Genomic DNA, 18,681 nt, shown 5'->3' with positions numbered 1-18,681 from the left:
CCTGATCTCTTGCCAAAAAGGTAACAGCCTTCCAGCTCCATCCTACCAAGCCAGTTCTATGAGCGCACATCTTTCCACTGGCCACAACAACAGCACGAGGTGTCATCGCCACGTTGCGCTGGCGAATGGGGATCGTAGTTCACTATTCATTTGAACGCCCTTGTGCGAGAGTCAAAAGAACATCATTTCCCATAATCCAACAGGGCCGCCAGACCCATGGCTTTGTTTGTGTGGGAGCGAGTGGCACTTTTCCAAACCGGAGTGCAGTAACGTGAGTGTGGTTTAGTTAAGATTTCCGAAAGCGATGGGCTTTTTCTTTGATATATTCGGAAGCGCTACTGAGTAAAGTAAGTAGGCCTTTGATGTAGTCAGGCAGCCGTTTTGTCGTGTGGAACTAACTCTGTTTTTTCGCGGATCAAAATGTCTCCTAGACTAGAGAGAGCGGCACTTTTTTCTAGTGCGCAGCTTTTACTCGCTGCTCCATCATTATGATTCTACACGGGACGGACTGGATGCTCTTGTTGCCTCTTTTAGGTTTCTTACACTTAGGAGCCGGGTTTCCTCCGCGGTCTTTTTTTTAACTTCTGTGTGCAGCATCAGCCTGGGCTGTGCAGAGTTTTGCGGTCTTGTCTTGATTGTATTATTATTTGGCCTGCATTTATCAGTTATCGTGACTCATACACAGTTAATTTTCCATGTCAGAGACAGATTGTCAGCCTCAGCAGTTCACTTTTTTTCAGTTTCTATATATATCTCTATCATCATGTCCTGTAACGCCGCAAATTTTAAAACGGCTGGTTTTACTGGAGTTTGAGTTGGTATTTATTTTGTTGAATATAGCGTTGCAGTTTATTTCAGTTCTTTTACTAACTGGAGTTGATGTAAAAAAAATCCTGTAGTGAAAATAGGTATTTTACATTTAGATGTGTAATTTAATTATTATATAATTATAATATAAAGCACTTAGAGGTTAAATATACACGCAGTTGTTGTACGTTTCTTTTTTCCACTAGTCTACTGTCTAGTGCCACGTTTATGCTTGAGGAAGAGATGTATAAATTATAATGAAGCTGAAATAAATGGCAAAACGGTGACGACACACTAACTAAGTATGTTTGTAGTATTAGTACATGATGATCATCATGCTATGTGATAAATCAGTGTACCGTCCACTTCAGACTGTAGTAGCCTTTTATTATTCAATTTTGTAGCTCCAGTTAATAAAATAGAGAGTATTTTTTGTGTATTGTATTTGTAACTATATCTGAGTTTTAATTCCCCCCCCTTAGCACTTGACCTGTAAATAAATCCAGGGACATGTTTTATTATAGAATTTGTCTGCACTGCTTAAAAAAATTTTGGGTGCCAGTGTATGATTCGCTACTGGCACAAACACGGCTTCCCCTGTTTGCCTCCTCGTGTACTGTATTCACTTTCTTACCGCAGGACTCCTCGTGACCAGGGTGGTGTAGGGTGACCCTGCGTCCTGCAGCACTACGCATCTCTACACGTCCGCTCTTACTCCTGAAGCTGCTCTTACACGTCCACAGCGTGGTTATTACTGTGCTATTTACCGTGGCCGGATGCGCCCCAGAGCTTCAGCACACCTTCCGCCAGTGTGACATCCAACAATTAGCTTTTTCTCATCTTCTGTTCGTTCGTTTCATCCTGGCTTCCGTCCATTTGTTTTATTCAGTTTTTTTTAGAGCGGTTCAGAGTAACTGAAACCCGGTTCATGTGTTTATAAGATCATGTGGCGGGGTCTTCTGGACGTGTCACGGTTTCCGGCTGTCTGGCGTTACCCTGTGTGAAAGTATCAGGAATTGTACATGCAAGTATAGAGGTAATAATCGGGGGAAAATAAAACATAAAAGTTGGTGTGGAAGTGAAAATATATTTTTCTTTTGTGTAGAAGCTACAATTTATTAAGTACCGTACGCAGGCAGGCCATAAACACACATTTGTCGTAGTGAAACTGTGAAAAGACTGTAGCACGGCACCGTTTTCGCTCTTAGAACAATAAAGGATATTTGTAATAATTTTGCTCATTTTCAATGCATTAACAATCGACTCGTTAGTGGTATGTGAAATGTGTCCTTTCGCACAATATCCCAAATGTAACACGTTCCAAGTACTCGTGTGTTATTAAACGCAAACATTGTCATATGTCTTCATCGTGGATTATGTCACAGAAGAGCAGCGCATGTGTGTCTGAGTCTCCAAGGCTGCTTTAGTTACTATATTGATGGAGACTATCTTCTGAAACACCATATAATTTATATCTGAGCGAATTTGTTGCCATTTTCTACCCATCACCACTGGCTGATACATTTTAGATCCATGTTATGCTTTTGCCGTTTACAGTTTTATCCAAATTAAATGGGTGCAGTAGCTTTCGAACGGTTATTCTAGTACTTATTTCTTGGTGTTTCAGTTTTCATGCTGCATCAACTCTTAAGTTTTTGTTTCTAAATGTTTATACCTGACAGGATCTCTTCATGTTCGAGCCCTGCGAGTATCTCTCTTCGTGACCTGTTTCTCTGGTTGTCTCTCAGTACACACTACTCTCTCCACGCCTCTTTGTTGCCATGGAAACGTGGAAGGTGGCGTTCCAGAATGTGGGGCAGAACTACTTCCCTCAGAGCAGAGTGGAATGTCACTACAGCCTCAATGAACAACATAGCTGGGCCAGTAATGACTGGATTGGCCTTTTCGAGGTAAACTGCTCTAATTAAAGTGTGACTCGATGCACCATTTATCACACGCACCATTTGTCCTCCGTTTAACAGCTAACGCAGAGTTGAAAGTTATTTATAAATAATAAAAGACGGTCATAATTGCGGATAATATAAAGGTTAGGACTTTCACAGTCTCAGGGTTCTGGTTTGAATCCCTGTTTCTGCTGTCCTGCACATATTCATTGTAGTTACCCTAAATTGATAGGGTATTGCAAGAATGCCCTGTTGTATTAATGGGTAAATTAGTGTAAAGTTGCTCTTCTACATAGTATCCAACCTTGGAAAAAGATGTCAGCTAATTAACACTGGCACATGTTTTTAAAAAAAAAAAAAAATCTCCAAACGCAACGTACAATGATTTACTCGATTATAAAGCTGTGTGATTTTACTGTAGCAGTTTAGGGTAAGTACACTACTTAAGGGTACTACAGCTGGAGGTGGGATTCAAACCTGCAACGTTCTGGGTCCAAAGGCAGCAGCTCTGACTTCTACACTGCCTGCTGTCCCTGTTCATGCAGAGCTGTAGTACGTAGTGATGTGGGGTGGTGGAAAAAAATTATCCTCAATTTCAGTATTTAACTACAAAATTATATTTATGTAATAGTGTGAGTCAATTAATTCAGAAAACCAGTAACAATGGTCTTTTTATGGAGCGACTGTATGCGGAGACGTATCGTAGCTCTTTGCCAGTCCTGACGTTCATCTTATTTACTTTATAGTAAAATTGTTTAATGGAGCTCTGTGTTTATAAAATGACTTTTTTTGGGGAACGAACCAAGGATACACATGGAGCTGCAAACTCCAAGCACTGCAGATTTAACATTAATTAAGAGTCATTGAACAGGTGAAATTTTCATCTCTTTTTCATGCTCTGACTTGTCAATCCCAGCTGTCAAAACATTTTGTCATTTGTCATGTGTTTTTTTTTTTTTTTTTTTTTTTTTTTTTTTTGAGGGGGGGGGGGGGGGAAAACCCAGAGGGATCAATTTCGCTCACATTTGTTGAGAAAGCTGCTGAAGGTGATGATAGTGGTGAATGCGTTTAATTTCTGTGCCTTCTCCCCCCTTGCGTCTCCCTGACTCCGTGCTGTTCAGGTGGGCTGGTGCTCCGTCAGAGACTACCACACCTTCGTTTGGGCCCGTGCCCCGGAGGGATACACCGAAGGGACGAGCGTCAACTGCTGCGTGCACTTCCAAGGTAGTGTATGTCAGCATCTCCCCAAAACCCGACAGGACAGATTACTGCTCGGTGAAAGCATCTGCGCAAAACGTCGTGCGCGGCTCTCCCCCTTCGACTCTGGGCAGGTGTTTACGTCCGCAGGCGATATAATGCAAAGAGTTTGCTTTTTTTGATTTGTTTGTGTTGGCATGTTGTCTTCAGCTACGAATTCCAGCCCGTCCTTTGCGTCACTCTTCATTTCATTGTATGTCGATGACATTTCTGTGTCATTTTCCAGCCCCGGGCAGAAGAGTTCTATTATTTTATTCATGGCATTTCAATGCACTCTTATGTCTGTGGTAATATAACATTTACTACCGATAGGTGCAAGTGCAAATTATAGTTGAGGTTTTTTATGTATTTTTTAATAATTAAAAAATAATTATTTCATGCATACATACTTAAAATAATCATAGTTTTATGTAAGTGATGAATTTAGAGTACCATAGTAAATCAGTGATCTTACAGCTTGTCAGTTATTAGGGGACCAAAAAATATCAGCAGCAGTACTCAGTGGAGTTATGAAATACTCAAGGACGTATTTGGCTTACTTGAATATTTGAGGGACATTCCCATCTTTCTTTATTACATCTATGTTCAAAATGGTTTTTAAACAGTAAAAAGAAACAGGCAGCAGTAAATTTGAAGACAAATCAAAGCACAGGAGTAACAAAAGGGGGCTCTAACTACTATGATCCACCATATGTTTGTTCCTCCGCTTATTACCTTTACTAATATTTTTTAGTCCTAAGTACCTGTAAATTTGTGTCTCTCCTCAGTCAAAGATCCTTTTAGAAGTAAAGCTCCCATTGTCGTTTTGCTTAGTAGCTGACAAGCAAGTCCTGACCCCTTCTGGCTGCATAGTTTACACCGAAACACAATGATGTACATATGTACAGTATACCTAATATCTAAAATACAGTTAGTGTTTTAAGTCTTTGAGTGCATTTTAAGAGATATTGGAAGACATGCAGACCTACAAAATAAAGGAATATAAATCACTCTTATGAAAAACATCTTTGGTGTCTCAGTAAAAGCTGATATAAGGTCCTGTTTATCACTCAATCTACCAGGTAGCCAACTGCTCAGGAGCTCCCATGCATCCTATTATATTCTTGGTAGTGTGTAAAGAATTATGACTGTGGGCAAGGCAGACAAAGAGAAAGAGGGCTGTAAAACAATGCCAAAAGCAGCAATCGTTAAAATAGATTTTACTATAAAGTCTTCCCTTTGGGAAATTATCAGATTATGCTTAAAAAATATAGGTTGATTTATATGCAACAAGGATTGCTTTGTGTGGTAAGGACTTTTCTGTAACAGAATCAATAATTTAAAAAGTGGCAGGGTAGAGGAAGATGCTGTAGCCGCGCGAGGAGGAAGAAGCAGTGTAATAAGGCTTGGATCTCAGTTCGCCTAAGATTTAAGGCGCTGAAAGCTGAAGCTGTAGCCCCTGCTGCCTGACCCAGTATGTACGGACTTGCATGTTGGTGAGCGACGAGGAAGGGCTTTCCACTAACGGGTGCGCTGATTCAGCAACGTGCGCGCGTTTGGTAATTAGCATCGCAGCTGTAATTCCAAATATTTAAAATCTGTTTAAAATTTTTGTTTAAAATGAAATGTACGGAATCGACCGGCTGTTACAAATGTAATATTCGTATATATATTTGTTCCACTGAAATTTCTGCTGTTTTTAATCATGCTTCGCAGTCCGTGCTGCGCTCCATTCATCGAAATGTTATACCATCGAAGACAGTGCACGTTGCACAAATAATAATAGATGTCACAATAGGAACATATTGTATGGCGTATGAGGTGCCTCATCGGACGTCCACCCGTGCGTTTCTGCACAGGCCATTGTTTTTCTTTCGCTTTCTTTCAGCTTCGTACCTACCCAGTCCCAGCGCGAAGGAATACCAGTTTGTGTATGTGGACGGGAAAGGGGAGGTCTGCGCACGTAGCCTGCCTTTCACTTTCAGCCTCCCCGAACCATTGGAGGATGTGGTGACTCTGGAGGAAGGGTGCGACGGGGAGGGGGAAGAAGAGGAAATACTGCTGGTCGTGCCCAGGGCTCAACTACTGCAGGTGGGATAGGAGTGGGCATGCTGGGAGAGAGAGGGTAGGGGTACCCCATCGCTTGTCACATGGTGTGGAAGAGAAAGGGCAAGCTTCTCGGTGGTGGTGGTGGAGAGGAAATGATCCTCTCCTGCAATAAAAGAAGAGAACTGTTGGGGATTTACACAGCTATTAAAGGTAATTTATGTCCGGTCCCTGTGTGTTGGCACGCACTCCTCTGTCTGAGCAGACCCGTCTGGAGGAATGTCTCCAGGAGCGCTCGGAGCTGCTGCAGGCCAAGGAGGTGGCAGAGAGGGGCCGGAGGCAAGAGAGAGAACAGAGGGAGAAGGCCCAAAAGGAGTGGGGTAGAGTGAGGGAGGAACTGGAGGGCGATGTCCATGAACTGAAGGGGAAACTGCGACAGAGCAGAGAAGACATGGCGAAAACGGAGGAGAAGCTGAAGGTAGAGCATAGTCCCATCTACATTTACATTTCACTTCACGGTGCGGGACGTCTGCGTTCGGAGCACCGACGCAACCGCGCCATACACACCTGTCACCGTGAAATCTAGGGTGTGTTTCTGAAAGTGTTGGCCTGTTCGCCGAAGTACGCGTACACTTTATGCGCCTTTCCTCTGCTCGCAGCATTTACATATCTGACAGACACTCATTTTTATTTCAGTTGACACCCAATCTGCATAATCAATCTGTATTTGCATTTACACGCATTGCACCCCAGGCATGTGTATTCCTTTATGCGTTGGAACGGAATGGCAAGAATATATCACGTACGTTTTACGAGTACTTCATAAATCAGAAGCTGTGTGTGGCTTTTATTTACGTTGGAATTCGGCTTTAAATGATTTATTTAAATGCGTTTGATCTTGTAGTGTATTATTTAGTTAGCAAGTTGGTCCCTGTTTAAAATTACTTTCAAAAGTGTATTTTCAAATTGGGTGTCAGGGCATTGAACAAGATTCAGTGGCATCATAGAGGTAGGATATTGTTTTCCAGAGAGAACTAGAAGTGGCTGCAACCATAAAAATAATAAAAATAGAAGCATGCAGCTGAGGGTTGCCTCTGGGTCGTCACGTTGTGAGCAGGACTCTGCAGTGCTTTAGGGCACTTACTGCATGAGCAACAACTGAGAACAGGAAGACGGCAACGTGTTGCGATGCCACCCGTCTGTGGGCGCGTTCATCTTCTCCCGGGTCTCTGCCGATGACCGTGATGAGGAGCAAGTAACGGTAAATCCTGTGATGCTCATTACCAGGTAGCTGGTATAACATGCACGCGGTGGAAGGATATAGCAGCCCCGTATAGTCGATATGATACTCGCACGAATGGATTTAATTTAATGTTTGGATGAAGCTACAGTTCCTTATTTAAGAAGTTTCACAGCAGCAAGATATTTGTCCATGTTTTTAAGTCAGTTTCTCCCCAACATGCATACACATTAACCCTGCCCCCCCTCCAATCACAGGAATTCCAGTCTGTTCATGAAGCACTGTTGGCAGAGAGAGGCTCCTTACTGGCTGAAAAAGCTGAGAGGGAGCAGCAAATCAAAGACCTGGATGCGGACGTCAGCACTCTGACAAAGCAAGGCCTGGAGAGGGAGATGGAGCTGGACAGGTGAGCATCAAACTGTCCTGTCTTTCCTCAAACCTTCATGTCTGTGGATCGGTCAGACATTTAGTATTCTTCTCTAGGATGAAGGAGAAGATCAAGAAGATGTCAGCTCAGAGGCGGGAGGAAGAGGTAGAGAGAAAGAGGCTACAGGTAACTTGGACCCCCCCCCCACCTAGCTACAACCACTGGACACACCCTACTCATACAGTATGTATGACACACCTAACCGCACACAGTCTAGCACATTCTCAGTCCTTGGAGCCCATCAAGATGCCATTTGTGGTAAAGTTCAGGGTAACAACGAGTCTTTGATAGCGCTCTGCATCTCCATGCCCACCCCTACTCCACCCCTATACCCACTCCCCACCGTTTCTTTCTCTCCCTCAGTCCAAGCTGGAGGATTCGGAGGGGGAGCTGCGCAGCCTGGCAGCTGAGTTCCAGGGCCTAAGGGCTTCTCTGGCCCAGAGAGACACACAAGCACTACAGCTGAGACATTCTATCACCACACTGACATACAGGCTCACCGTTGCACAGAGCAAAGAGGTGAGAGTGAGACACGCAGGCACAAAGGGGTGAAGGGGCAAACATGTCCATAATGAAAGAGCAGGATAGTAGCAAAACAGATGTCGTGTTATTAGACAGGCCATCACCATAACCACACCATGGTAGAGTAAATCTTGCATCTGGGTAAAGAGGCAGGCAGTGCGCACTGACCAGGTGCTCTTCGTGTCCTTTCCCTCTTTGCGTGTGACCTTCCCTGCTGTCAGGTGGAGCTCGAGGCATCGCTAAGGGAGGTGAACCATCTCCAGGAACGCCTCTTTGCCAGCGAGCGTGTGGCCGAGGGACTGCGGACCCAGCTGGCCGAACAGAGCGCCCACCAAGACTGCAGCCAGACGGAGCTGCACCAGGCACGCCTACAGGCTGCCCAGCTCACTCTGCAGTTGTCCGACACCAGCCTGGCCCTAAAGGAGCGCCGAGCTGCCTGGGCCCAAGAGCGGGAGGAGCTGCGTTGCAGCTTGGAGGTGAGAGGGGAAGCCTTTCTCACATGGGCATCGCTCAGGCCTTCACCGCAGCGGTCATGTTCTGGTCAACAGTGTGCACTGTTGCCTCTGAAGGCCTCTACTTGACACACAGTCTCACCCGCAGGAGGCTAAAGGAAGAGTGTGGAAGCTCAGTGCAGAGCTGCAGCAGAAGGAAGAGCAGCTACAGGAGGAGAGGATGGAGAGGGAGAAGCTGGAGGTGGAGCTTGGGAAGGAGAAGGACTGCCACCGTGTAAGTGCTCTTACCCAAATTGCCAAACACCGGTTTTCAGCTAGAGCGCGGTCCCGGTTCTAGAAGGATGTTTGTGGTTAATTAAGGGGAGAGCGCCCTCGTATTATTGATTCTACCAGTATTGCTGTGTGACTACTGCTTGTATACCGTCCCCTACAGGTGCAGTTCAGTGAAGCGCACAGGGAGCTGCAGGAGTTGAGATCCAGCCTGCGTGTGGCCGAGAAGGAGAAGGAGCAGCATTCGCTGGAGAAACAGGCAGGTCAACGCAGTCTAAGCAGTCCTTTCTCAGTCAGGTGTTGAGGCCCGACTGACCAACTCAGCAGAGTCATTCTGTGTTAACGTGCTTAATAAGTAGATCCGGACAATGTATGAACAACATATGAAAAAAACCACAGATGACCACAGTACCTCAATACTGCTACGGTACTACTCCAGGAAGCAGGTAGCTGCTGGCTTCCTCCAGCAGTCAAAAGACACGCGTTTCGGGTGAATTATTCAGTCTAAATTGCCAGTAGCGTGTGGATATGCGAGTGAATGTGTGCGTGGCTACCGTGCGGTGGAGCGGGATAGGCTCTGGACGGCCACAGCCCTGTATTAGAACAAGCAGCGTTCCGTAGTGAGTGGGCTTGTCCACCACTGCACAGAATTTTATTGGAGGTTGAATGGAGGAAATCGGTTCTTTTGGGCTGAGTTGTCTACAAGATGCAGGCATCCTCAGGGTGTGTTTTTCCATGAAGGAACTGATGGAGTACGTGAGGCGGTCGGAACAGAGGCTGGAGGCAGATGCCGAATGGAGCGAGGAGGCATTCGGCTTCAGCGGTGAGTAACGCGGGTTCTGAGCAGAAGTGGGGAATGAAATCTTTCAGCTTTGAGTGGAATAGATGCTTTAATACCAGAGAGAGAGAGGAACATTTTCAGGTTCAAACTCATTAGCCACTGTAGTCTTTCCCAGGTGACGGCTGTACTTCTCATTCCTCTTCACGCGTTCCGGTACTGTGTCCCACTGCTGGTGTCCAGCGTGGGTTTAACGTGGTGAGCACATGACCGGAGGAGCCTTGCCGGACGCTGTCTTCTGTGTGTCTGCAGGTCGCCCCTCCAGCCCCTTGTCTGCCTCTGAGGATGAGAATCCTGAAGCTCTGCAGCCTCAGAGACCGGGTGGCCCCCCGGGCCCCTACAGCCAGTGTAACCCTCCCCAGAATGAGCTGGCACGGTCGCCCTCACAGGGACTCGCCCGTGAACTTGTGGTTGTCAACCAGCCAGTCTCCATGTCCTCCTCGCGACAGCAGGGGGCCGACAAGCTCCCTCATGGCTCGGACCTGGTGAGGCACATTCGGAGGCGCTCCAGGGTTTTGTTTCGAACCTCCTTCCTCGTATGCGCTTCAGCTGTCTGTCTGTGTCTCTGAAACAGCAGGGGGAAGAGCAAGAGGTGTCTCAGTTAGGAGCTTTGAGCTCTGAGGAAGACTCGCCCTTGCTTGTCCCAGACAACAGGACCGCCATCTTGTGGTAACCGTTATTCTTTGTCTCCAGCCTCTCCTAGTTCGTCATCCGATTTCCTTCTTCGGTTATATTCTGCATATGGAGAGGCGGAAGAAAATTCAGATAAAATGTAGTGGTTTTCAGGCAAGCGTGCAGCCGCGTGTCGGCTCAAGGTTGTCGGCCTTCGAGGAGGGAGTCGACCTGCTATTTACGAGGAGGTTCCGAGTCAGTGCTCTCTAGGAAATGGAACCTCTCCTGGTGGCTCTGCCAGGGTGCTTCTAGCCATAGGAGGAGCATCAGCTCAATAAAAAGTTGGAGAGCAAGTGCAAGAACAAGGGGGTGCCTAAGGATGAGAAAAGGCAGCAGTGAACTCGTTGAGATGGACAGAGGGAGTAGCCTTACAGGGAGGGCGGATGTGTCAGCAGGCTGCAGCAGTGATTTACCGCTGGGCTTATGCAGCCCATTTTCGGCACCATTAAAGTATCGTTCGGACTCCCTTTCGTGCACCTCTCCCCTGCATTTGCATACAACCTTTATTTTCTCCTCTTTGTGTTTACCTCCACCAGGGAGCTCACAGACGCCCCTATGTGGTGATGAGCACATACAGAAGAGGAGTGCTGAATGGAGGCAAGCAGAGTTCTGTCTTCCGTTGGTACTCTGCAAAGTGTACATGACTCATTCACAGTCTCTTTTACAATATGTTTGTCATTGGATTTTTCAACTGCAACAGAAGCCAGCAACTCACTAGTGGTAGCATGAACAGATCACGACACATAATAAAAACAGATTATATAGTATAATTGTGTTATGAAAAATATATCAGGACCCAGCGCCTGTCACTGAAAGTCAGCTAACAGAATGGGCTTGTTTCTTTTTGCATGGATGTGTATTTTACAAGGTTGAGGTGTATGTGTGTCTGCATAGACTTCCTATTTCACTTTTTAACACGGCCTAACTGGATCTCCTTAGCTATGCATTTAGTACGTTGTCTCCAGGAGCTGCCGAGACGGAAAATGCGATTGCGCCAAGCGCCGCTACACCTCCCAGCCCGGTGTGGACGACGTCTCAACCTTGCACACCTGTTTTGACCTGTTTGCACTGCTGATTTGTATCCCTTTACATATGCGGGTGTTGAACAGATGTCCTCCCCATAGAAGATGTGTTGGTGCAGCTAGTGAGAGTAAACGAGATGCAGTTTAACTTTTTTTTTTTTTCCTGGCTGCAGTTGTATGCAGTCTTGTGTAAAGTACTGTATGGTGAAGGTGGCGGTTGAGGGAGGGGAGAGGTGGGGTACAGAGCTCCTAAAAGCCTGCATTCAGGGACTTAGAGACTTCTTTTGTGCACTTTTTTTATTCCGTCTGAACAGACTTGGACATCCTCTCTTGTACCTTCTAGCAGTTTGCAATTTTAAATACATTTCTGTTAAATTATGGGACAGCTCTACTGAAAAACATATTGCATTGACTGGTGTTGGTGTTTTCCGTGGTTTGTTGCGAAGAGTGTATTCGCTAAAATGTCCTCTATGGTTTATTTTTTTTACAGAACCATAATGGTCAGCAATATGGACGATAGGAGAGTCAAAACCCGAGAGTAATTTTCTGTAATAAGAAAATATGCAGTAAATGCCATGAACTGAAACGGCATTACATTTCTATCAGACTCCTACTGATAATGTAGAGTTACTAACCCATATCCTGTGCAGGATAGTAGTGTTAGCTGTGATGGTTTTAATGAGGCCTGTTCTGTGTGAAAATATTCACTTTATGTAAAATAGATCTGTTGTCTATGTGATATAAAGCAGTTCAATCAGAGAAAGTCACAAACGAGCAATACTTCGTAAATTAGTACTTTAAACCTAAGATTTGTTTGTGTGATCCTTGCTTAATTTCTTGGAGTATTCAAAGTATTTTTGTCTTCCATTGTAATAAGTGATATTAGAATAGAGAATGTTTGTATTCACGGAGATGCCAGCAATATACATATAGACTGAATTTATCTCTAGAAAGGGAAGGTGCAAGGCTAATGCTTAAGGCTTTTTATTCTATGCATATTTTAGTCACATTTAAAGGATTTTTGCTGTTACTGTTAAGTGGAGCAATGATGCTATATGGACTCTTGTTTTATCGTGATTTTACGATGCACTAGTTTAGAAATGAACCTACGAGCACTTCTGAAGTTTGATTTAGCACGTAACAATTTTCCTGAATTATAACAATTTTATAGAGAATTTTCTACACAAACTTGTCGTCAGTTACAGGGGAGTTTGTACTGCACATTTGTTGCTCTTCCGGTGAAATTGTGCCTGGTTACTTTTGATATGTTGGTCAAAATTGTCTTTCCCGAAATCTAAAATCTTCTTTATGTAAATGGCTGGAATAACTGAGAGTGTCGCACAGTTATTTCACTGCCATACTTACGTTTGTGTAATTCAGCTTTTTCCCCAAATTAAGTCCCCCCCCCCCCCATTTAAGAAACGGTGTGTTTAAACATTACCCTGGGTAGAGTTGTCTAGTGGTATTATTTCAGTCTCAAAACACTGATGCCTTTTAAAACGAGCACTGTAAACGGCGAACGCTTCCCCAGCGTCACACAAGGCCTGAGTTTGTGTTTTGGATTTTGATTTTCTTAGTCGGTTGGGTGTGATCTGATACGGTATGTTGCTGTACAACATGGAGAATGGGATTTTCTAATAAAATTTTGTCATATCCAGCTGTGGTGTTCAACAGATCTTTTTCATGCTGGAGCCATTTTTATGTTCTTGAATAAACTACACTGTAATGTGTGTGTTGAGTAAGATGCTGCTCTGCCTCATGTCTGTGTCAGTGTACCAGAGTTCCCTGTGTAGCATCTACCCCATTGGCTCTTTCCAGTCTTCTAGTTGGTCAGTTCCTTCAGAACTTCAAGATTTTTTTCATATGCTTCTCTCCCAACCTTCCTTCCTTCCCTCCCCATCCTCTCTTTTTCTATAGCCGGTCTGAGCTGACTGGGGCTAATTATAAAATCAATGGTGGCTGGCTGCCTGCTTGCTTTACAGCCTGCCCTAAAAGTGTAAGTGAGAAATCACTGCAGCACTGACAACTCCCTCATTCTTTATCTCTTTTAATTAGAAATGTAAAAAAAGAAGGAAAAAAAACAAAGACCTGGGGTCTGGTCATTCTTTTTGGAATATTGCTCTGTTACGCTTTCCCATTCCCCGTATTTACCTCACTCCAGCCCTTCTGTCAAGGATCCCTTGATCTTTATCTCTCTGACTCTCTCATTTTTTATTACTTTGCCTTTCAAATATTTCAGACCAGCTCTCTCGCTCTCCTAGTCATTTTCCTGCAGCAAAGGTGTCTAATGTAGTCTCACCTTCTCCTGACCTTCCTTCTGTCTCCTCCCCATGGAGCCTGTAAACATGGGCCCGAGGTTCTCTTCATGCACCAACCTGCCTCCTAAATGAGCTTTTATCTAGACTGGCTTGCTTCACCTGGGTTGCCTCTGCTTAATCTCTTTAAACCCTTTATTTTTCAGAATTGTCTCTGCGAGTGCAAAATGTATGCAGTACACAGCATAGTATGATGCAGGAGTGATCATGTACACCGTGAACTGCAGTTCTTCATGATTCAGTGTAGAATTTGGAGAATGCCTCTGTTTGCACTGTCCTAGTCAAAAGTGACCAGGGTGGGGAAAATACCACCTTTAAAGCTCTATGCAGGCAAACAACAAAGCACTAAAGCTCCGTTACGTGCAGTTAACATACACGCAGGATTAATGTCATTACCAGAAAATAATAATTTTGAGCATAAAAAGTGAATATTTATATGTATTCAAATCCTATGTGTTAGTGTTACACATCCTAGCTTGAATCTAGGTTTATTTCACTACTGTTTTTTTCCATCCAGATATACATGGAAGCATAAGTTGAATTGTTTTCGCTGAGGGATTAATGAAGAGACTGCTTAGTGCAAAAGGAAAAACTGAAGCTGAGCTCAGAATGGACTTTCTTGGGTAAAAGTACCTGTCAGAACCTTCAGTTAAAGTTGAGACATTGTCACCGAAGGAAATGCAGAAGCAACGGAGAGCTGGATTTTGGGGAGCTCTCATGTGGGATGGGGAGACTGCCCCAGATGCCTTGCAGGAAACTGGATGGAAAAGTAAACAAAGAAAGCATTAGTGTAGAGAGACTGCCCTCATAATACCTTGTGGAGGGCAAGAAGATGTAGAACTGCTGCTGCTCCGGTCAATACTAACCATTCGCTTAAAACGGCTAGCTCTCACCTTCTCCATATTTCTCCTCTGGGCCTCCACTTCCTCCCCTCTTCTCTCTACTTGTTATGCTTATCCTACATAATTTTCTCTCCGCCGAGGCTCATTTCAAGCTGCCAAGATCAAATATAAATGAAGGGAGAAACACATAAAATGGGGAAATAAAAGATACTGCATGGAATCTTAAAACCCTCCACCCCAACAAGCTCACCCCTGTGTTCCCATGGAGACACGTTCAGCTGTGGTTGAATATACGAGGTCATTTACCAGTCCCTTGTAAAATGCCATGTAATGTATGGACCCCGCTTTAATTCTTGTGCCACTTTATCGGTTTCTATTTCATCAAAGTTAATTTTAGCAATAATTTAATTAGTAGGATCCTATTTGCATTTACTGCGTTCTTTCTATCTTCCTATTAATAAAAATTACCGTGCCAACAGAAAACCGTTCATCATTTCCAGTGCTGAGTCCGTGTGCTTTTAACAAGTATTAAGGATTTTATGCAGGCAAATATGCAGTGTGCCAGTAACTTGCACATTAATTGCATAGCCAAGATAAAACAAATATCGTAATCACACTGTAGCATGTTCTGCAATGAAAACTGTCAAGAATTAACACAAAAATGCAAATACTGAATGCAGTTAGAAGTAGATACAGTGTACTGTATATGGCTATGCAATGTGCTGCTATAGATAATGTAGCTGAGCGTACATGCAATGGATAAAATGCGTCTTGAGAAATTGTACCAATACTTACTGATGAGCCCTACCTTTTAAACATATCTTGTTGATACTGAAGTGGGTATAAAGGTATCATCCTATTATCCTCTTCCTAGTATCATTAGCTTATTTTGAACCTCGGAAGACAATGAGGTCTATCATTGTGAGTTTGTGTTTGCAATCCGGCTATTATTCAAATCACACCTTTTTCCCCTTGGAATGGTCACTCCTTTTTGGAATTTTGTGTTATTTCCTTGCACCCAAAAACACTCTGCATTACATTGCTTTGGAGGGCCTTCACTACAGCCACACTGTGATCACATAATGGTTTTCTTTCTCTTTTACTTCTGTACACCTCTGGAAATCAATTGAGGGAGACTACCGCTACTGCATGACTACTGCCATCCAAATCACCGAACTAACATGTCCAAAAAATGTTTGGCATTGACAGCCACCACTGTTCCAACAACAATCGCTGTGCTTTTCCTCTTCCATCTTCCTGGCCCCCCAGCTGCTTCTTGGATGACCTTGACATTTTGCTGAGTTCCCCCACAGTGGACAAATCTCCGCTAACTCTTTTGAGTGACTTTAACTTACATCTTCAGGACATTGACACAATCAGCTGATATGTTATCACTCCTGCAGCCCGTTGACCTCTACATGCACAAGTCCTCTGCCACATACAAGGCTGGCAACTATTTAAACCTTGTTTCTATCAGCTATTGCTAGCAATACAGGCTATGGGGGCTGTGCCACAATGAGTAGGAAGACCACCGCCGTGAGCGTGGAAGTTTATGCTGCGGGCCCAGGTGGAGTCGCTATGGATGCAGTTCTTGGCAGTCGTAGCAAATATTTCAACGAGAATTTTGAAGGAACCCTTGAATTTTAAGCCCCTGAAAATAGACTAGCTGGCGCTTTCTTTCCTCGCAGTCTCTTGTACCTCTTTCCAAGAAGGTTTACTCCTGGACTTTGGAGTTCTGTTAACTTTCTACACTGCTGGAGCTCCTGGTCTCACTGTATGTAGTTTGGAGGTAGTGAATATTCTCTTTGAAGCAGAGCAGCTTCCCACCACCTTTCTGCACCAGCAAAACTCTAGTAAATCCAAAGGGATCTGCTAGAAAAGCTGCCCACTTTCTGGCCCCTCTCCTTTCCTCTTCTCACGTGGCAGTCTAACCCCCACAGAGACTGTTCCATAGACACACGTCAACTCTGCCAGCTACTTTCTCCTCCTCGCTCACTAATCTAACTTGACATCATGATGCTCTCAGTTCCTACCTGAAACCCTGGGTCCTCCACGCTCTCTTGTTTTCGGTTTATCTTGATTCCACTGCCTTCCTTTCCATGCCAAACCTCTTTGTTGCTGACTTTACAACAATGGGTGTGATAGTCTCAAGTATCGTATCGATGTCAGCCGTCACAGTGGCCTCCAGCACCTTGTCAATATCTGCAGCAAACTGGAGGCACACTTTCTGTCTTCTAGTTACCTTGATTCCACTTGACATGATACTTCTCTGCAAAACGTGGGGTTTGAATTTGTGTCTCATGTAAGTGCTGGGTGCTGTGATATATGCTCAAATACTGTAAAAAGACAAAATTTAGAATGCTATCAAACCTTTACATATTCAAGGCACAACTGAATTGAAAGTTAAAGAGTGACATATTCCACCCTCAAATCTAAAAGCAAACACACTGAATTAAAAGAATAAAATGAATTTGGTTTAAAACATCCTGTGCTCTGGTCCGAACTTTGGTCCCCGGCATGGAATTAGGCACAGTCACACCTTTTAAACCTTCTGCTGAATGTTTCTTCTATGTCTAATTGTATTTTTTATTCAAAGCTTTCTGATATTTTTTGTTTTTTACTTAATTGCAGAGAGCAGGTATTACATTTATGATACTAAAATAATTAAAAATGTAAATGACTGAGGGGAGTGCGGTGGCGCTGGGAGCTTGGCTGGGTCTCGCTCTCTGGCGCGACTGGGGTTCGAGTCCTGCTTGGGGTGTCCTGTGATGGACTGGCATTCTCTCCTGGGTGTGTCCCCACCCCCTAGCCTTGCGCCCTGTGTTTCCGGGTTAGGCTCCGGTTTGCTGCGACCCTGCTTGGAACTAGTGGTTTTAGACAGTGTTTGTAAATGAATGATCACATTAACTCTATGCATGGCGGGTTCATATTAGTATCATGTTCCCAATGCCACACACACACATAGTATGCCTTGGTTCCATTGTTTAAGCTCTGTTACTTGCTACTGGTGCTGATGTACAAATACTGTGTGTTACTGTAACACATAAATTGTTGGCAGAGTACACCTAAAGTCATAATGAAAACAAAGATTATCAGTATTGCACAGCCATTCGGATTTAAGTGAAATATTCAACAATGTTCAATAGAAGAGTATGAGTTTTGAGCAGCTATTAGTGTAAAAAGCTCGAATTTCTCATACTGTATTTTTGTTACCAGGTTGCCCCCTAGAGTTGCGACACTGTATGAACCTTCCTGCCTACAAATACTTTTTACAAATGTAAAAAACCACAAATGACAATTTTTTTTCTGACCCTTTCCCATATATTTTTAATTTCTTTTTCTTTAACCTTGCATCTTCTCTACAGTAATACCCTCTTCTCACATGCAGCTCAGAAGAAAAAATGTGTTTTCAGAGAAAACTTTCTTTACAAAATGTTTTAAAAATGCCAGAAAATGCAAAAACAGCTTTGAGAATTTCCCAAAAGGTTTATATTTGTTGCTTGCATTGGGCATGAGAGGGAGGAGGTGGAAAAAGTGAGCGGCTATATCAGTCTGTGAGTAACACACAGGAAACCAGGGGAATGTGAAGGCACACAGGTGACATGAGCGCAGATACATGTCCGTAAACCGATACAACAGCAAGGAGACACAGTTACGTTTGGTTTTTTTACTGACACAATGACAGGTGTATATGAGATGTGCTTTTTAAAGGAGTACACAAAATAAGCATCACATCCCATTGCTATATTAAAAAAAACTATTTAAATCCCTGAAGTCGTTTCTCCCATTTCTTGGGAAAGGACACATTTTGAGAAAAACAGTAACAATAAGGACCTTACGCTTTTCTGGTACATCTTCATCTGTAATACCTCTGAAAGAAATCTAATATATTCATGAAGATTAATGAATAAATATTATAGTGCGGCATAAGTTGAGTTAAATCCATCTATGGCCTTAACTCCCAAAAATGTTATCATGTCACAAAAAAGATAAATGAAATGCACAAACACAAAGCATCCTGAATGTGGATTAAACTGGGAGGGGAACACAGCAAGGTCATCCTGCTTCCTGCCACAAGTCAGCTGAGC

At 43.8% G+C, this 18,681-nt stretch overlaps 1 protein-coding gene across 3 annotated transcripts; it reads left to right on the top strand.

Annotated features, from left to right (window-relative positions):
• Positions 1–206: 206 nt before the first annotated feature.
• LOC108918183 (calcium-binding and coiled-coil domain-containing protein 1-like) lies at positions 207–12,838 on the top strand. Of its 3 annotated transcripts, XM_018725255.2 has the most exons (16): positions 221–347; positions 2,556–2,717; positions 3,833–3,935; positions 5,836–6,038; positions 6,259–6,471; positions 7,491–7,639; positions 7,717–7,786; positions 8,024–8,179; positions 8,404–8,658; positions 8,783–8,908; positions 9,068–9,163; positions 9,646–9,727; positions 9,995–10,227; positions 10,317–10,411; positions 10,951–11,011; positions 11,354–12,838. In XM_018725255.2, the coding sequence occupies exons 2-15, from the start codon at positions 2,589–2,591 to the stop codon at positions 10,976–10,978; spliced, it is 1,938 nt and encodes a 645-aa protein (XP_018580771.1). In that variant the 5' UTR covers positions 221–347; positions 2,556–2,588; the 3' UTR covers positions 10,979–11,011; positions 11,354–12,838. The 3 variants fall into 3 exon arrangements, with proteins under 3 accessions (XP_018580770.1, XP_018580771.1, XP_018580769.1); XM_018725254.2 differs by having other exon boundaries at positions 207–271; positions 10,951–12,838; XM_018725253.2 differs by having other exon boundaries at positions 10,951–12,838.
• The last annotated feature ends 5,843 nt before the right edge of the window (positions 12,839–18,681 follow it).

This window comes from Scleropages formosus, chromosome 22 (assembly GCF_900964775.1).
Source record: "Scleropages formosus chromosome 22, fSclFor1.1, whole genome shotgun sequence".
Lineage (NCBI taxonomy): Eukaryota > Metazoa > Chordata > Actinopteri > Osteoglossiformes > Osteoglossidae > Scleropages > Scleropages formosus.
This window is presented reverse-complemented; position numbering and strand designations above follow the sequence as displayed.

Excerpts from the sequence above, each read along its gene's own strand:
- LOC108918183 (XM_018725254.2), top strand. The coding sequence starts at position 2,589 with ATGGAAACGTGGAAGGTGGCGTTCCAGAATGTGGGGCAGAACTACTTC. Across the intron at positions 6,472-7,490 it reads AAACGGAGGAGAAGCTGAAG|GAATTCCAGTCTGTTCATGA; the intron begins GTAGAGCATAGT and ends CTCCAATCACAG. Across the intron at positions 10,228-10,316 it reads TCCCTCATGGCTCGGACCTG|CAGGGGGAAGAGCAAGAGGT; the intron begins GTGAGGCACATT and ends TCTCTGAAACAG.